This window comes from Rousettus aegyptiacus, unplaced genomic scaffold, assembly GCF_014176215.1.
Source record: "Rousettus aegyptiacus isolate mRouAeg1 unplaced genomic scaffold, mRouAeg1.p scaffold_m13_p_3, whole genome shotgun sequence".
NCBI classification, from domain to species: Eukaryota; Metazoa; Chordata; class Mammalia; order Chiroptera; family Pteropodidae; genus Rousettus; species Rousettus aegyptiacus.
In genome coordinates this window covers 99993337-100012981 of record NW_023416306.1, presented here as the reverse complement: position 1 = coordinate 100012981, position 19645 = coordinate 99993337, and the positions used below count along the sequence as shown (strand labels likewise).

Sequence of the window (19645 nt, the reverse complement as noted above, 5' to 3'; positions counted from 1 at the left end):
ACTCACACGGTTTAAACCCCTCTTGTTCAAAGGTCAGCTGTACTTATAGATCCCAGATGACTCTTAAGAGTTTTTCATTATTGTAAGGGAAGGGACAAGCTGGTTATTCAGAGCACCCTTTCTTTTCTTTCCAAACCCAATAGGCTGTCACCAGTCAAAAAAAGCTGTGTACGTGTGTGTGTGTGTGTGTGTGTGTGATAAGTTAATTTAATGTAAATGTTGAGTCAGTGTACTGAAAAGTGAAAAAGCATCAGCCTGATTGTCCACTGATAACTCTGAAATTTGGAGACAAACACTAGACTTTTTAAAAAATCAGATTCCTCTCTTAACCCTTCTAAAAGAATTTTGAGAAATTCTTTCATGACTCTCAGAATTTATGTTCACTAGATATAATTTCTGTTTCTATGTATAGTCCTTTGGTTTTTTATAAAATTCCCTTCTTACTCATTTTTAATATTTATTGAAGCTACCAAAAATCTGTTTATCTTGACCTCGTTATTTTGTTTTATATTTTTAATTTGTCTGTTTTCCATATAACTCTTGTTATCCAGATTGTTTTCTTCTTTGAATTCATGTTGTATTAAAATAATCTTTGTGATTATAGAAATTGCTTCTCAGCATTATCCCTTATTTCAAGAAATTGAGAAAGGACCTATAGATATTATACCTCTGGCCAAATAACCTTTTGCCACATATACATAAAATATGTGTATTACCAACAAAAACCAAATATGTACTAATTGACAAATATACTTTCTTTCATAAAGCATATACGAAGGAAGCAATAAATTGTACTTGAGGAAAATATAATTTTCCCTGCTCTTTATCAGTGGTGTGCATTGGAGTCTGACTTGGATTTGAGTCTCAACTCTCTACTACTTCCTCTCTGGTAACCTTGAATAATAATATTTTTCTCTGTGTCTGTTTCTTCATGTTTAAAATGTGACTAATAATTTTTGGCTCATAGTGTTATTTGGAGAATTAAAATGAGATAATATCTAAATTAGTAGTTTTTAAACACTGTTCTCTGGCACCCTAGAGCTCTATAGAGATATTTCATGGGTTACTTGTATCTATTTTATGTTTAGGGTTCCACAGAAGATTTGGTTTGAGAATGAGAGTCCTCTGTTTTAAACAGGTTCTCTGTTTAGAAACATGTGAAAGCCATAGTTGTAAATAAAGTTCTTTGTCCATAGTAGACCCTGAGCAGATACTAATTCTTTTAGTCAGGTTAGAAAATCTCTACTCCTTTCCTTCCTTCATGGAACTCCTTCCCAATCAATATATTGAAACACTAAATTACTTTTATTTAACTGCTTTATTGAAGTATGCCTCACATGCCATATAATCACTTATTTAAAATGCACAATTCATTGTTTTTTAATATATTCACAAGAGTTGTGCAACCACAACTATAATGTAATTTTGTTACATTTTCACCACATCCAAAAGAAACTCTCTACCCATTAGTGGTCAAATTAAGTTGCTTTTGGATTTTGCTTCCATTGCTTATTAGAAGTTAAACTGTAAATACATCAAGAAGAATAAAATGAATCTATGTCAATAGCTACATAGATCAGCGAACAATGTTTCTTCATTGATTTATGTCGATACAGACATGAGATTCCATTATGGCAGTGTACTTTATATATTAAATCACTGAAGACTTGTTTTTTTACATTTTTTTACCTCTAGAAGTTCATAAATCTACTTCCATGACTTTCAAAGATGACTACTTGATCTGTATATGTCCTGCTCTTAGCTTAGAAATTTAACAAACATTTTGTCAAGTACCTGTTGTGAGCCAGGTGCTACATAATTAGACTCTTAGAGTTAAACATTTCATTAGACACACTCTAGGGAGTTTATACTTTTAGAAAGGTAGCATAGAAACAAAAGAGAGTAATATAGTATGATCATAGTTATTATGGAGAGGTGTGTAAAGTACTGTTGGTACACGTTTAAGAGAATAATAAATTCAGCCATGGATAAGATGGGGGAGGGGGACAAGAAGAGAGATTGAAGAAAGAGTTGCAAAGAAACTGGTCCTTGAAAAATGAGTAGGATTCACTGAGCAGGTGATAGAAGAGGAATATATCGTAAAAAAGCTAAGAATCCTGAAGCCTAAGCCTAGAGGGTTAAAAAAATACACACATTTAATGTAAAGTCATTACATAATGTGTTATTTGATGTGACTAAAGAGAATTGATCCTAGTGTATTGCGGTAAAACAGAAAAAGTTGGCTGGAGCAGATTGTGAGGGCCTGAAAGTCAATGCCTTGTTTTATCACATCTTCCTCCCCCAACCACCCCGTCCAATTCTGACTTCAATCTACAGATAATTAGCCTTTCCGAATCTAATATTCACATCAACGTAGTTCAGTACTACCAGCTTCCTAGCTCCCTAGTAATTATCTTTGATTTTACTACTTTGCTTTCCATATCATGTTAATTATTAAATATTTGTCTCTTCTTTTCCATTCCCACAGCCACTACCCTGGTCTCCTAACCAGGATTTCTCTTCTATTTCTTTCATCCATTTTTAGTATTATATTTTTCCACTCCTCGGACTTCACCTCATCTGTTTTGATATTCAGAATAGCTTTATACAGTAGCTGAAACAGTTCCTAAAATGGAGTCCAAAGAAGATGAAGAGCCAAAGAGTTTATAAAAAGGAAAACTCCTGTAAAGTTAATTTTATCTTATCAAGAGCTCATTGATAAGGAAATTCTTCATGTACTACTGTAGAATATATCATTGAATGAAGGCAAAGGACAGAAGGATATAGTATATTACCTTTTGTGATAGAAAATGGAGGGATATTAGGAAATAGACCTTATTTGCTTAAAGAAACTGAAAAATTACGGAAGGAATAAAGTAAACACCCATAGGAATACATGGATATGAGGTGGAAACCAACAGGGATGAGGACAGGTCTCAGTGTATACCTTTTATGTTTGGATTTTTCAACTGAATATTTCATCTATTTAAAACTCTGGTCTTGTGCGCCTCTTGAAGGGGTTGAGATTGAGCGCCTCTGACTGATCTCCTTTTGTCTCACATATGAAATCACCCTTTGGCCTACCCTCCAGATTTATGCAGTCTAATTATGTCTGGTTATGATTCCTTCAACTGATATGAATTCTCCATTTGCCAGATCACTTTCAGAACTCGACTCAAAATTCAACCCTCCTCTTCTACAACTGATGAACTATTTCATTCTGTCACCTTAGCTTAATATATTTATACTTTGGTTTTTTATTGGCATCTCTGAGTATTATAATTTATTTCATAAATGGTTTCTATTCTCCCTTAGGTTAATACCTTCAATAGAAAACATATTCTTTTCTCTCTTTTGTATTATCTGAAGTACAATTTAATAGAAACTTGGTAATGACAGTTTTTACTTTGGAGGATCCTAATGTGTTAATTTCATTTGGATAATTTTAATCAACAAATTTTAAATTAGAAAAGGTATCATACAGAAAAGCTATTTGACTACTTTTCCATTATCTAAAACTTCAAAGTATTCAGCGAGAATATTAATGAGGAAAAAGTTTTATTTAAAAACCATTGATAATAATTTAAATAGGATAACTTTCTGTCCAGTTAATGTGAAAATATGTAGATTTGTACTCTAAAAAAGGTAACCATAACATGACCATTAATTTGCATGAACTAGAATACTATTTGTGGACTAGTTACTGATTCATATAGTAATTGAGATTTGTGTGATTTTTATCTTTACTAATGTAAATATGACAGATAGAATTAATTTTGAATTTACAAGTCAAATATGGTAAACAAAATAGTCTATTTTTTACATTAAGTGCATGATTGAAAATAAGAAACTTTAAATTCTGTTAGAAAATGAACATTTGTTTTTTAAATTGATCATAGAAAATAGAAACTTGTAAGTTGAGAGGCCCTTAGTATGCTTTTATTGATTATTTAATATTTATTTTGATACAGACAAGAAAACTAGATGTGTATTTTGAATGTGAAGAAAAAATAATGAGCAAAACTACTCTGGATAAATCTCTTCTAGATATAATATCAGACCCTGATGGTATGTATCAAGAATTTGAAGTTAATGTAAGTTTCACATCTGACGGATCCAGCATTTTCAATTTGAGTGAAATCTGAATAGAATTATTGTTTTTCTAACATACCGTGCTGATAATGAGATAATTAAATGAACTCTTTTTCTATTGAGAAGTTTGTAGCATAGTAGTTTATAAAGTGAGGAAATGATCTGTATTTTATTTCACTGAACTTTGATGATATTTAAGCACTTTTTATATTCACTAATTTAAAGTGATACATCTTAAGCTCAATTTCTGCTGGTTCCAGGAAGATTTGAAGGTATAACATTCAAAGCAGGTGTCTCTAAATGATACTTTTTCTAATTATTTTGGTTTAACCCTAAAGAGTTTCCTAAAAAGATGCACGTAAACTAAATTCTATTTTAAATATTTAGAGAATTTACTTTTGAAGAAATTCTTTGGTCGATTCCTTTATATTTTACATTTATCTAAATATTTGTATGTTAGATTTTCTTAAAACTATTTGTACTTGGAAAATGTAATCTAATTATTGTTTTCAATTATGATGATTGTGAGACCTACATAGGATTGTAGCCTCTAAAAATCTCTAAACTTCAGGGATTTATTAATCATTTTAAAGTAGTTTTCAATTCCAATCTCACCTCTTTGCCAAAATGAATAAAAAGCATATAAGCTCTATTCATCTTATATTTTTCACACAAGCTATTCAACTGAATGATGATGGTTTGTGAGTTTGAGCTCTGGTATAAGTTTTAGACTTTATTTCTAATTGACAAGTAATAAAAAAAAAAGTCCAGTTTGTAATTAAAGGTTCTATTCATAAAACCTTCGGAGAAGCTGTAAGTATTGCTCACACTTTTAAAAAGTTAGGTTTGTAGTGAGAATATAACATTTTGAAGGTATTTGCACTTTACAATGCAGAATATATATATATATATAAATCTATTACTTCAGAGCTATTCCTTGTTATTTACAATAACTTTTGAGTAATGTTAAAGCAAATATATGTGTTGATAAAAAGGCAAACAAGCTTTTTTTCTTCCTTTCCCCTTACTTTCTCAAACTATTTTTAAAGATGTTTAGTAATGCAGAGCAAAGTAGACATTTATGCAAAATGGAAGTCTGGCGTCACTTTAGCTCAGAGCAAGATGTTGGAACCTGAGACGAATGAGGGCATCTACACATGGAGCAATGGGTGGGTTGGCGATCTAGCATGAGGTGTTTGAAGTCCGAGTGAAGTGAACAGTGTCCACATGTGGAAGCAATCCAGCAGAGTGTAAGAGCTCTAACAGGTTGCTGCATAGGAGCAACCTAGTATCAGCTCAGATGGGGTAAGAACTATGGCCCAGCATATGGGTGGGTCCATTGCAGGGAATCACAGCCCAAATGGAGTGAGGAACCTTCCATGCAGGCAAGGAGATGGCAGCAAAAATCGGATATTTGTTCTATACAGGGGACTGGTTAAATCAGTAAATATATCAGATAATATAAAGGGATCCAGGTTTCCCATTGTCAGAGAAGGAAGTTATAAATATGGAAAGAGAGAAAACTGGTAATGTTGGATTGGAATTGGAGGTACTGGATTGGACTTAGTGTTTCACTCTATATTTGTCATATAGAGAAAGAAATATAGATATGTGTGTGTGCATATGTACATCTGGGAGCAACAATACCCTAATAGTAAAGATCCTAGCTTATAAATACCATTTTACATTAGGACTCATTGGAGAAGTGGGTGATTCTAGGACTGAGGTAGGGAGAGAAAGTCTAAAAGAAGCCTAGAAACTCTGACTTTAAAAGAGAAAGCAGTTATAATAGAAACTTACGTGTTATAAGAGAATCCAGGCTATATCTGCAGGCTGTAGAGTACTGGCACTTGTAAAGGATACATTTTTACAATTTCCATTTGGTTCTCCTGTGGTTGCTGTCAATATAAGCATGAGGGTATTCTAAAACCCTTACCCTCATATGACTCGTTAAATCCTTAGCAGAAGTTTGGGGCATTTATCAACACTATAGCAACTATAAAATATATTTCTCCTTAAAGAAAAGTGGGAACTATTCCTTCTCTAAGCAGAATAAGTGCCTAGTATTAGAAAAGGCTATGCTAGATGCCAAGGATATTAAAAGCAACAGCAGAGAACCACAGGCCCCTTAAACTCTGAGGAAGGAGAACCTCCCCTATCTTAAGAGCCATGGTCCCAAGAGGCTGGAGCAAGCCCCTTTCTCTTTTTCCTCTAGCTGCTTAGCCACAGTTGCAGGAAATACACAATGGAGCAGGATGACTAAAGCCAACGCATTTTGGCTGGAGAACCAAAAAGGGGAGGGCTAAGGGAACTGGGAAGTATCAGGAAGATTGCAGAGAGGAAGGAGCTCAGGAAAGCAACCCCATACAGTTGTTTATGAATTCCTGGGCTCACTCCTGAACTGCACGTATGTGAATCTGATCCTAAACAACATTCCAAAGACTGAAAAGTAAAGAGCTAGATGACCTTCCAGTTCCCATATTGGCTACCGGGTAGCAAGATAGATCCCAGTAGCACTGCAAAAAGTTTTGAAAATAGAATCTAATGGAATCACAACGCACAGGAAAAGGTGCTAGGAACTTTGGCCTGAACCCAACCAGGCTAATTACCTGCAAAAAAACACAAAAATATTAGCTTTCTCCTAGGATTTAAACAAGACCTTGAATCTCATAACTTAATATTCAGAATGTCCAAGATATTTATACAAATATTTATCTATACAAATAAATTTGTAAGCATGAGAACTTTGGATAACTGATTATCAGTCTTTGTCATATATAGGGAGTAAGGATAATTTGAGACTGAGTGTCTGGATTCTAAACCATATTAAAAAAATCAGTGGTTCATCAGTCATGTTTTTTGAAAAACTAGTTTTTATTCTATAATAAAGTGTAACAATTCAAGTTCTTGAGTATTAGGACACACCTGAAGTGAGAGTTCATATTATTTGTTGAGTAGTGAAACTGAGTTAACCTATGACCAATTACCTATAACCTTTATCACTGTGTACTAGATACGTCCACTAGCAGAGGGAAGAATAAATGAGTTTCTCTGGACAGTTTTGGGCTTTGGGTTATAGGAGTAGTAGCTTGAAGCACCAACTGCAAGCAAGAAATTTCTTTGAAATCATATGTTCTATCTTAAAATTTCAGGCAAATATATTTTTGCATAATACAGCGATATTATTTTAATATGAATGTATCATTTTTCCAGACATTATATAGGTAATACAATACCCTTCAGAAAGAAGAAACATGTTTATCTAGTGACCCCAATTTGTGAAGTTTGACCTTAGGCTCAGCTAGATGATTTTAGCCAGCAAGGTTTCATACTCTAATCCCTGGGGTAACCATGCAACCAATTTCCCAGGACAGTCCCATTTTGATACCATTTGTTCTTACATAATTATTACTAATATCTTCCCACCTCAACAGTATAGTATCCTGTTTTAGAATTGTATGATCACCTACCTATGCCTATCTTCCTTTTTGAGTTTGTATCTAAAAGGTAAATCTCAACATTATATATAGTTTGGAAGAGAGAATGAAGATACTTCCATATCCCATCCCTTTAATCCCAGAGCAGTTCATCTTTTCATATCTATGTTTTACATGGTTATAATGGTAGTGTCTATAACCTTAAATGAGCTAAGTCAAGGACCGTATTTTGTCTACTCACATTTATAAATGCCTTGTACTTTTATATACTTGTGTTGATTAAATTCTACCAGAATTTTGAAGGGTATTTTTGTTAATATTCTGTTTTCTCTTATGTAGCAGGAACTCCAGAAGATAAAATGAGGCTGTTTCTTATCTATTACATAAGCACACAGCAAGCACCTTCTGAGGTATGTCCTCTGTATTCAGTTGTTGTTGGGAGGAAGGAGAAACAACTGTTTGTTTCTAGAATAAAAGTAATCATCACTATGGCCAAATAACTACTTCATTCCTTTCTTTGAAAGGAAAACAATTTGATGTCCATTACAGAATATAGAGGAGTCACTTGAGAGAAAATATCCAATGTTTCAAAAAGTTCTATAAATATTATAATTTAATAAGATTAAATTTTAGATTAATGTCATAAGATTCATATAAAAATGAAGTTGAGATATTTTGTATTGCAACAAAATAACTATTTTTATATCAGAATACATTCCTAAGAATGATTGGAAAATGACACATTTTCCTACTAGATTACTTTTTCTCACTGAAAGCATGGATTGTGGGTAATTCTGTTATCTATAATGAGCCATAAGTTGCTTTTGAGGAAAAAAAATTTTTAAGAATATATAGGTAATTAACTTACTATTAAGGAAAGCAGTGATATTGGTGTCAGTCTTGTTGCTAGGTTAGAGACCTGTTCACTCAGTATGATTTTACCGGATAAGCAATAATCATAAGAATTTTGGAGATGACATCTGGAATGATATGACTATTATAAACTCTTCCTTTGCTGGTAGCACTTATTTTTTTTAATATCAGTTATAATACAGCATTTCTTTTGGTCAAAAATTTTTGGCATGTTAATGGAGCAAACTAAACCCATTGTTTAGGCTAATTTGGCTTTATCCTAGGAATACATCTGTTGACCTTTATTTTAATTCAGTAAGAAAATATAGTTTTCTTTTTTGAAATATCTCTGTCATTAATGGGGATATACCTATATCGTAGGGGATTCTAATAGCCTATTTACTGAATAATGTATGATTTTAAAACTTAATTCAGGATTTTTTAAAGTTAACCACATTTTATTTTTATGTATTTTGGGTAAAGATTATGTCTTTTTGTAAGTTTAAGTGATTGTTAAGAGGCTTGAAGGAAATTATGACTACTGATGTCAGATTAATAGACTCTAAAATGCAAAGTAGTAAACATTTCTAGTTGAAGTTTAGCTTTAAAGTTTCTCTTATAAAATATTATAATGGAGTATTATGATAGGCTCCTGTAAATTACACAAATTCAACTAGACTTGTTCATCAGGAAATAAAAAGAACAAGAAAGAGAAAACAACTGTTTAAAAAGTGTAAGACACCTTCTCAGTTAATGAATTTGGACCTGTAGAGTGAATATGTGATGGGAAACCTGAATCTGCAGTTCCCATCAGTCAATGTCCTTCCCCTTGGGTTTCTTGTTTTGAAATACTCTTGGTTAAGCCGGATCATTCATCTAAGACTTATCCCAAGGAAAGGCAGTCTGTTTCAGCAGTAAAGAAAAAACTGACTCTGTTTGACTTACTGATGGATGACAAAATACTGTGCTTTGTAGGTGATTTGGGAGCCTATCAAAGGTAATTTTTATTATATGTGATTTTTGTCTCAGGTACTCACTTGGATACTCACTTAAGATACAACTCTAATCTATTTAGGTGGCTCAAATTTAAACTCATGCCTTTGGTCTAACTATTCAGATAATCATATCACAACAAAACAGTCTTCTCTTTAAGGAAAGTAAAACTTTTTGTCATGTCATTGTTTGCTTATTTCAGGCCGATTTGGAGCAATACAAAAAAGCTTTAACTGATGCAGGATGCGACCTTAATCCTTTACAATATATCAAACAGTGGAAGTAAGTTTTATTTTCTTTTGTGATTTTTATCATTTAAGAGAGTGCAATGGAAGTTGAGTCCAAGAAAATAGGAATGTTACTAAGAAAATTGAACAGTGCCTTAATGTTTTTCTTTATTTAATGATATAAATATTCTTATCTGGCCCACCCTATCCACAACTTAAAATTACATTAAATGGTGATGACTTTCTTTCCTAGACATGTTTATATTTTCTTCTGCTAGGTTGAGAAAGTCAAAGAGTGAAGTTTTGGTTCAAAAGTCTCAAAAATATTAAAATTTCAATTTCAGTAATCAGAGAAATGAATATAAACATATTGCAAAGATTTAGAAAATATGGTGCCATGGTTACAAGCAAATTAATTGGTGTATTACTACTCCGCTATTAGAATCATAAATTGCTGCAAGTTTGCTAGATGGTATCAAAAGTTACTGCTTTTTTTAATAAAATGCCTATGAGCTAGCACTTCTTAAGGATTCATCCCAAAGAAGTAATTAAAGTTGTAAAATCTTAGAAGCAATTGTAATAATGATATTTTGAGAACCAACGTAAATTTCCAACGAAAGGATTGGTAAATGAATTATGATATTTCCATAAGATAGAATACAATTGAATTATTAAAAATGTTGTAGAAGACCTATTTAATAACATTGAGAAATGTTCATGTTATAAAGTGAAAAAGTAGTTTGCAACACTGTTCCTTGAATTGTTTGATAAATATTTTCTTTGTCTCTGTGCTGAGGCACTGACTCTTCTAGACATCAAGAATATCATAGTGAACATGCTATGGAAGGCCTCTACTCTCATTGAATTTCCATTCATGTTGTGGGACAGTAGATCAGCAAATAAGCTAACAAATGAGCAGAATGATGTTAAACTGTATTAACTGATACTAAGTGATAATGTCTTAACTTGGAGTTGATAGTTAAATTTGTTGAGATAAGGAAAGTCTATGGGTAGGTGATATTCGAGCCAAAACTTAGATGACATTTTTTACACTATGATCCCTCTTCATCTCTTCATATGTGTGTGTAAATGATGTACACCTAAATGTTAATAGTGACTGACTTTGAGTGATAGAATTTTTCTTTTTGAATACCTATATTTATTTTCCAAATTTTCTACAACAAATATTACCTTCAAAGTAGTTCTTAAAATAATTGTTTTAAGACTACAAGATTGAATATACCATTTCAAAAACTAGGCATAGCTAGAGAAATATGCCAAGTTGTTAACAGTGGTTATCTCTGAGTTGTGAGTTTATGAGTGCTTTTTTGTTATCTATACTTTTGTTTTTATCAAATTTTCTTTTATTTTACAGTGTTCTTATAATCAAAAAAAAAATTCCACAAACCTTTAAAAAGAGAAACTGAAAATTGTCTTTTCCAATTTTTTTAATATATACACTTCCACATTTGCATGGCATATGGCACTTTTTAAATTATGATTTAATTAATAAACATTTGGTGTTATAAGTGGAAAGACAATCTTAGGCATCATTTTCTATGGTTACAAAATTTTTAATTTCTAATTTGTAATTTTTTTCCAATTATGAGTTATAACAGTTTATTCAACAAAATTTTAGAAAACTCAAGTATAAGGTAAAAAAATGTTAAGTCTCTTTAACATTTTTTGTAATACTGGTTGGTGATAACGAACTCCTTTAACTTGTTCTTGTCCAGAAAACTCTATCTCACCCTCAGTTCTAAACGATAGCTTTATTGGGTAATCTTGGTTGTAGATCCTTGCTTTTCATCACTTTGAATATTTTGTGCCAATCCCTTCTGGCTTGCAAAGTTCCTGTTGAAAATTCAGCTGACAGTCTTATGGGAGGGAGCTCCCTTGTAAATACTAACTGCTTTTCTCTTGCTGCTTTTAAGATTCTTTGTCTTTAACCTTTGGCATTTTAATTATGATGTGTCTTGGTGAGCCTCTTTGGGTTCATCTTGTTTGAGACTGTGCTTCCTGGACTTCTATGTCTATTTCCTTCACCTGCTTAAAGAAGTTTTCAATCATTATTTCTTCCCTTGCTCTCTCTTCTCCTTCTGGTAAGCCTGTAATGCAAATGTTGTTATGCTTGATGTCCCAGAGGTCCCTTAAACTATCCTCATTTTTTTAGTTCTTTTTCTTTTTTTCTGTTCCAATTGGGTGTTTTCTGCTACCTTGTCTTCCATGGTCACTGATTTGAACCCCTGCTTCATCTAGTCTGCTGTTAATTCCCTCTAATGTATTATTCCTTTCAGTCATTGTATTCTTTGTTTCTGACTGGTTCTTTTTTATGGTTCTATCTCTGTGTACATTCTCATCTATTCTTCCCCTAAATTCATTGAGTGTCTTTATAACCAGTGTTTTGAACTCTTTATTTTATAGATTGCTGCCATTTTATTTAGTTATTTTTCTGGAGTTTTGTCCTATTCTTTCATGTGGGACATGTTTCTTTATTTCCTCATTTTGGCTGCCTCGCTGTATTTGTTCCTTTGTATTAGTTTGAACTACTTTGTCTCACAATCTTGGCAGGGCGGCCTTAATTAGTAGGTGTCCTGTGGGGCCCAGTGGCACACAATCTCTCTGTTCACCTGAGCCGGATGCTTCAAGTGTGTCCCTTATGTAGGTTGTGTGTACCCTCCTATTATAGTTGAGCCTTGATTACTGTTGGCACTTCACTTAGTGGGATTGACCCTCGGGCTGACTGGCTGTGAGGACTGGCCATGACAACAGAAGATGGGCTGTTATGTCGGGGCTGACTCCGTGGAGCAGTATTCACTTTAGTGGGGCTCTGGTGCCTGCCAAGTCCACCCTTTGGGTATATCATTTGTGGAGCTAATTGGGTGATGCTCTGGTGTGGTCTGAAGCTGGCCACCAGGTGTGTTGGTTCTGGGGCTTGTTGGGATAGACTTCAGTGCAGGCTCAGGTTAACTGCTACCAGCAGCCACCTGCTAGGAGCTACAAAGTGATCCGCGGTTGGTAGCTATCTATGCAGTGTTTGGAGGCTCCTAGAAGTGGCTATGAGGTAAACTGAGGCCTGCTGCCACTAGTGCCTCAGGCCACTTAGCAAGAAGTACAGGGCGTTCCTCTCCTTGTTTGCAGTTTGTGGACCTTTCAGAGATTTTAGGAAAGTCTGCAGCATGGGCCAAGGCTGGCAGCTGTATGGAACAGCCACTGAAAGAGGTTTAGGCTGGTACTCAGTTTGGGTTGGGTTTGTTCTCAGTGAACCACCAGAGGGGGCAAGCAGTTATAACCAAGTTGGTGGAGATTCATATGATGCCCGCCTGCACCTGTCAGCTGTGGTGCTGTCAGGGGAGGGCTCAACAAAGGAACAGTGGCTCCTGCCAGCACTTCTGTCTGGGAGAGAGCTGCTCCTCCAGCCCTCACTCTGAAACCAGACAATTCAGTTCCTCTCCATATGTCCCCAGTGCTTTTCAAGCTACTCTCTCATCTCTGAAATTTAGGGTGAATATGAGTAAGTGAGTCTTGCTTAATCTCTTTTAGAGTCTACAGCAGCCCTTTATCTTACCTGGATGGAATCCCCAGTGGTTTTCACAGCCAGATGTTGTGGGGACTTCTCCTTCTGGCACTGGTGTTCTAGGCTAGGGAGCCCAGTGCAGGGCTAGGACCCTTGCTCCTCAGGGGGTTCTCTGCTGATATCCCTCCCAATTCTCATGTGGGTGTAAGACGAGCCCATTTTTCATTTCCACCCCTTCTACCAATCTTGATGTGGTTTCTTCTTTATATCCTTAGTTATAGCAGTTCTGTTCAGCTAGTCTTCAGATGGTTCTCAGTGATGGTTGTTCTGTAATTTAGTTTTAATTTTGATGTCACGGGAGGAGCGAGCATAGTGTTTACCTACTCTGCTGTCTTGATATAGTTGTGTATTCTAGTTTTCCAGTAACTTTCATTGTACTAGTTTTCATTGTGTTAAATAGTCTTCAAAGGTAGTATTTATTGTTTGCATACTATTCAGCCATATAAATGTACTATTTAATTATCGCTTATTATTTAGGTATAGTTGTTTCTAGTGAAATATAAATTTTGTAAAGGCAGAAATTCTAGTCTGCTGCTGAAAACAATTGATTCACATCCTTTCTGAATATGATTATGATTTTTGTGTTTGGAATTTCTCTAATGGTACCAGTAGATTTTTGCCAGATTGAAATGGAATGTTTTTAGCATTTCAGCTACCACATCTTAGTCCCTTTTTTTTGATTCTTATAAGATTTTCTTGTTTTTAAGTAGACTTTCTACTTACAAAAGTATTTGAAATAAGAATCATTTGAAGAGTAATGATTCACATCAAAATGTTTATGGTATGCTACTAAAATGTTATAGAAAAGTATGTACAGTATTTTAATTTTTTTTAAAGTATATTAATGTTATGTATGCATATGTCCAAAGATTAGAATATGCACAAAAGTCAGTCATTATCTCAAAGCAGTAGGGTTCTTCTGGAAGCATTCTGTTTTCTGGATTCTCTACAGCGAATATATTTCCAGAAGGAAAATATTTTTTAAAAAACATCGAAATGCCATCGTTTTCCCCATTCTTCAAAAATTTTATAGTTTAGTTAAAAGAGATTCTGGACACTTAGAAAAGCTTGAAAATAAATGACCATATGCATTTAAGTATAAAAGTGTATGGCATAGGGTATAGCTAAAAGGAAAAAACATTGGGTAGTAGAATTGGAATACTGTTAATGAATAGTTGTAGTCTTAACAGGAAATGTACAATTTCTGTTGTAGAAGAGGTAATAAGTTTATTCCTCCCAAAGGACAGCATGAACAAAGGCATGTCTCTGGGAATGAAGGAATATGGAATATGAGAAACAGTAAAGAGACTAAACTTAATCAGTACATGATTATGGCAGCAAGTCTGTTTCATGTTAGTGATTGGATAGAAACAAAGGAAACGAAAAATCTTGAAGGTTAGAGAATTAATGCATTGCTTTTTAAAGAATCGCAGCGTTTCAGTACTGTAAGTGTACTGTATTTGGGCATTATTTTACATGGTTACAAGTTATATAATCCAGATTTATATAATTGTTTCTGTGCTAATTGTACTGAAACATTGTATTATATTAGTTGAAAATTCATTTCTTTTCAGAAAATGCCTAGTAAATATTAAAGTTAGTTATTGGTAATTTAATACCATGATACTGAATAATCAGCTTTTAAATATAATTTCTTTATTTCATAGAGCTTTTGCCAAGATGGCCTCAGCTCCTGCCAGCTATGGCAACACTACCACTAAACCAATGGGGTAAGTATTTTCAAATAATTCTGATTGGGTAAGTCTGGTACTCCAGACGTTAATTAGATCTTCATGCCTTAAAAACACACTGTCTGACACTTTGAGTGCTGAATATTTTCATTGTGATACAGAATAAATGTCAACATGCCTTTGGCTTCCTTAATTTAAATTCTCATTTTAAAATGTAAGTTAATATTTTTTACATGGTATGAACTATTGGCTTCTTTTGCTTCCTTGTTCTTAAAACATTACAGTTTTCGTTTGCAGAAAATATATGAAGGTTAAAGCTATTTTTACATCAGTTTTTATAACTCATATAGACTTAAAGCTAAGCACGCAGGACCTAGCTTTAAGATAGACCCAGGTATATACCACTAAATAATAGAGAAGTCATCCCCAGGATTGGTATGACTTCTGACTCCAGAGAATCCTGTAAGTATGCATGATTTTCAAATTAAAATCAAAGGTAATTTACTACTCTTTTCCATACCATACTAGTTTCACATTCCTAGATTATTTTTTACAGTTTAGAACAAAAACGAAGCCCAGAGGAAAGCAGGTTTATCCTAGCCCCACCCTGAGCTACTAGTTTTAATGAAAGAATTTCCAAAAACAAAAGCACTTGGCCTAAGGCAGGACGTTATAAGTGCTTGGCAAAATGAGTCCAGCCAGTCTCATCTTCAGTCTGTGCTCTGCAGGTTAACACACTCCCTCAGAGTTGCCTGGTGCCAGGGAATTGCCTGAGAACCATCCATTCCAGCAAAGATTATCTTCTGTTTTGTGTTAAAGAAAGGATTTCCATCTTGTCCATTTCCTCATTTCAGAGGGGAGTAGGGACAAGATATGGAAAAGGAAAAAAGATTTAGAAAATTACTCTCATGTATGTTATAAATAGACTGTCCAATTTTGTGTCTTAAAATCTTATTTAATATTAAAAGCCTTTTGGATTTTATAATTGATTTTGATTAAATGTGTTATAAGAAAACTTTGGATGATTCAAAAGATATCTCTAGTCTTCTGATACCATAATACAGGATTACTAGTCTGTCTTACAAAGCATCTTTTGATTCCAATTGAAAGACTATTTGAGCAAATATAGACCTAATATGGCAAGTCATTTGTGTTATTTTTGATATTAAAAATTTAGCACGTGTGTTGTGCTTCACAATTTTTAAGATTGATTTTATGTATATTGGGGGAGACAGTATACAGTGCAGGAGCGGATCTAGCAGCTACGATAAAGAGCATGTAGTAACTTTTGACCTACTCATCATACTTATAGTGAGCATATATATTTTCAATGTTAGTGTGTTTTGAATTCCTAAAGCAACTTGTCTTAATTTACTATCTTTAATTTTATTGTTATAGAATTAAGGCAGTCAGGAAAGCAGGCAATTCTCTTCAAATTATAATTTGCCTAAAAACTATAGCTAAGGATAAGTAATTAAAATATTTAGAGGCCAGCTCTTTATTTTTATATTTCATTAATAATTATAGACTAGTCAGAATATTTTATATTTTTTTATTGTTTAAAATTGCAGCAGCAGTATTCTTGAAAGTGGAAATTCTCAGGTCACTTCTGTTTTAGTGAAAACAAAGATAGTACATACAGAAAGTATCAGCATGTGGTGCATAATCAGGCAAATATATTATCTATACCATACTAGAGAGATAATTTATACTTCATGTGATCCCGTTTTCTCTCTAGTCTCTTATCACGAGTCATGAATACAGGATCACAGTTTGTGATGGAAGGAGTGAAGAACCTGGTATTGAAACAGCAAGTAAGTACACTTGAGAGAAAATATACTGGTAACTTTTAAACATATATGTTGACAGGTTGATTGCTCAGCTAGAGAAACTTCTAAATATATTCAAGTTATAAATATTAGGAATAAAATAAAATCATGGGCATTTTTTGGTGTATTCATGAGTATATAGGTATTTCCACATGTGTAGTTCAGAGCTCTATCATTGCTAATTTTTTTTTTAATTTGCTCATTTGGACTTTACTGACACTTATTTTCCTTTGACTGCTATCATGTTTGTAAAAGTACATTAATTGAAAAAAATGAACTGAACCTAAACTACATAATGCGTCCAATTTAAGTTTTAACATACATTAAGAGACCAAGCTAATGAATTTAATAGTCTCAAGGCCTGTGTAAATTAGAATAAATAAAATATTTAAAGTATAAAATTTATTATTTGGGATAATGAAATAACTTGATTTCACACTTGCTTAGTTTTACACATAGAACATTTTTAAATGGTTTTTGTATTTCTCTTGTTTTTCTATTATTCCAAAGTATAAATATTCTGCTTCAGAAAGTCATCATTAATTGATGTGGTTCTTTTCAAACTGAATTTGTTTTTTACTTTCTATTATGGAAAGTTTCAAATATACAGTAGTATATCAAACTCTCCTGAACCTTTCACCAAGCTTTAACTTAAGATCCTATCATTCTTGTTTTATCTTCTCTACTATATTTTTGCTGGGATACTTTAAGGCAAACCTGAGACATAATATTTTTAAAATATTCCAGTTTTTAATGAGAAGTATTTTAAAGGCCAAATTGAGAAAAGAGATGAAGTTAATTATCAGTTATTCGCATACGAATATTAAGTATTTACTTACTTGTTTTCAGAAAAAAAATAGATCTTATCTTTGAACTTCCATCATACTTTTGTCTTTATAATGTTTACATGTGGTATTTTGTATTGACATTTTCGTTTTACTTTTTTCCCCTAGTTTTATTGAGATATAGTTGACATATAATGTTTTACTTCTTGATGTATTCCTTGAGGCCAAGGAATTTTTTCCCCATTTTTGAATTTTCTATACCATTTTGCATAATGTAGGCATTTCTTTATTTGAATAAGCAAATAACATTTTTATAAAAACCATGCAGCATTAATATACACAGTGAAAAATCATAAATTGCTTTATTAAAAGACTTATTACTTTTCAAACTTTCTTTCAGATACATTCCAGATTGCATTATTTCCTAAGTAATTGGGAATACTTTTAGCTTCATTGTCCTTCTTAGGAATTATTTTCAGTCCCTTCCATTCTCCTTGTCTCTTGGTGAGGAGCTACTACTAAATACTCACTGCACTTTTACTGGTTCACAGTACTTTCTTGTCCATTTATCTTTGCTTCCTTAGGCTGAAAAAGGTGAAAAGGCACAAAAATAGGAAGTTGGGCACATTAGAGACCAACATACTGTTTATAGTTAAACTATTTACAGTTTATGTAACACTTCTTTAAAAATTACTCATGACACTATTAAAGAACAGTAAGGTCGACTTTATTCAGGGAGACCATTGCAAAAGGTGTTGGACCACTGCAGTGGGGTTTTGCAGTTGGAGAGAGATATTGGGCTCAACACCAAATACATCAAGGAAAAGTGAGAATTTACAGTCAAGGAACAAGGTTGGGTCAGTGGATGAAAGAAAAGTAAACATCTGGGATAAAGGGGGATTCTGGCTAAACCAACCTCACAGGATTCTTGCCGAAGGCAGACCAGTGTGGTCAGACATAACCTGAGGGATGGTAGAGGATGAGGAACATGATCAGATATCAAGGATGAAGGATGATTAGATATCAAAAATTGGAGGAGGTGGGGCTGGGGAGGATTTTAGCTAAACTGACTTAGCAGGATTCTTTCTAAAGTTGGAAAATGTGTAAAGACACAAAAGTCCAAAAGTTGAGGCCCACTTGAAAGAGAGCTCGCATGAGCCTAAGCAGAGTTTTGTCAAGGAGAGAATCTTCGTTACACTACTCTATTTATCATCAGCTATGGACAGGATGATTTCGTTGCATGAGACAAAAGGGAAACCACCAGTTTCTAAGATAATGTCTGCCTTTTGCTAAATAGACTGGCTGTTGTGTAACCATATGTAGTTAAATTTATTTTTATGGAGAATTGCATATTTTTCTTAAGATGTCACTTTTAGAAGGAAATCCCAATAGAAAGAGTCCCTGAACAAAGTATTCCTAATTACAAATAAGTAATAGCATTGAGAAATTATAGCCTTAAATCTTTGGAATGATCATATTTATTTTTTGAACTTGTTATCTTATAGTCACGTATGTCCCCTAATGATGCTAGTAAGCATTCAACTTACATATTTTATTGTGCTAACACAAAATTTTAAGTTCTTGCAGAAATGAATTATCTCGTGTGACCTCAAGTTTTTTTTCCTTAACATTAAAAAGAACAAAACTGCTTTAGTATAGGTGGTTTTTCACTTATAAAAGTAAAACTTGAAATGATTGGTGGTTATCTCTATATAACATTCATGCCACCACTACTAGAAAATCCTTGCTGTTTTTAGGTGGATGTTAATAAGACTTTTTTAGGTTCAAATTAGAGGAAATATATATTGATTTGGGGTTGGGGGTTAACATCGTGAAGTAAAAATAAGTCATAAAACAGCAAGTCTGAAATGATCTTTTATGTTTCCAAAAAAACAAGCAAAAAACAGATACTGAAGGATATTTAACTTTTGGGGGGCAGTGAGTATGCATCTCAGCGTACTTCCATATGATAAACTCTTGGAATTGCATTGGGGAATCACAAGGGTAAACATTTCTAATTATTCATAATAAATATTGCCAAATTACCCTCCAGAAAAGTTGTATCAATTTGCAGCACTTATAGTTCCTGTTTCTCTACATCCTTCTCAAACCTCAATGCATGTGTTTTAGTCTTTATCAGTTCAATACTTTAAAGAGTCTCT

General features: G+C 33.5%; 1 protein-coding gene across 2 annotated transcripts in view; it reads left to right on the top strand.

Moving 5' to 3' along the window:
* The window catches only part of SCFD1 (sec1 family domain containing 1), a 93695-nt gene that overhangs the window by 49826 nt on the left and 24224 nt on the right, over positions 1-19645 (top strand). For both annotated transcript variants that reach the window (XM_016123617.2, XM_036218166.1), the window contains exons 15-19: positions 3972-4068; positions 7869-7939; positions 9577-9656; positions 14846-14908; positions 16608-16683. In XM_016123617.2, coding sequence (XP_015979103.1) covers positions 3972-4068; positions 7869-7939; positions 9577-9656; positions 14846-14908; positions 16608-16683 — 387 coding nt within the window. The remainder of the gene's footprint in view (positions 1-3971; positions 4069-7868; positions 7940-9576; positions 9657-14845; positions 14909-16607; positions 16684-19645) is intronic.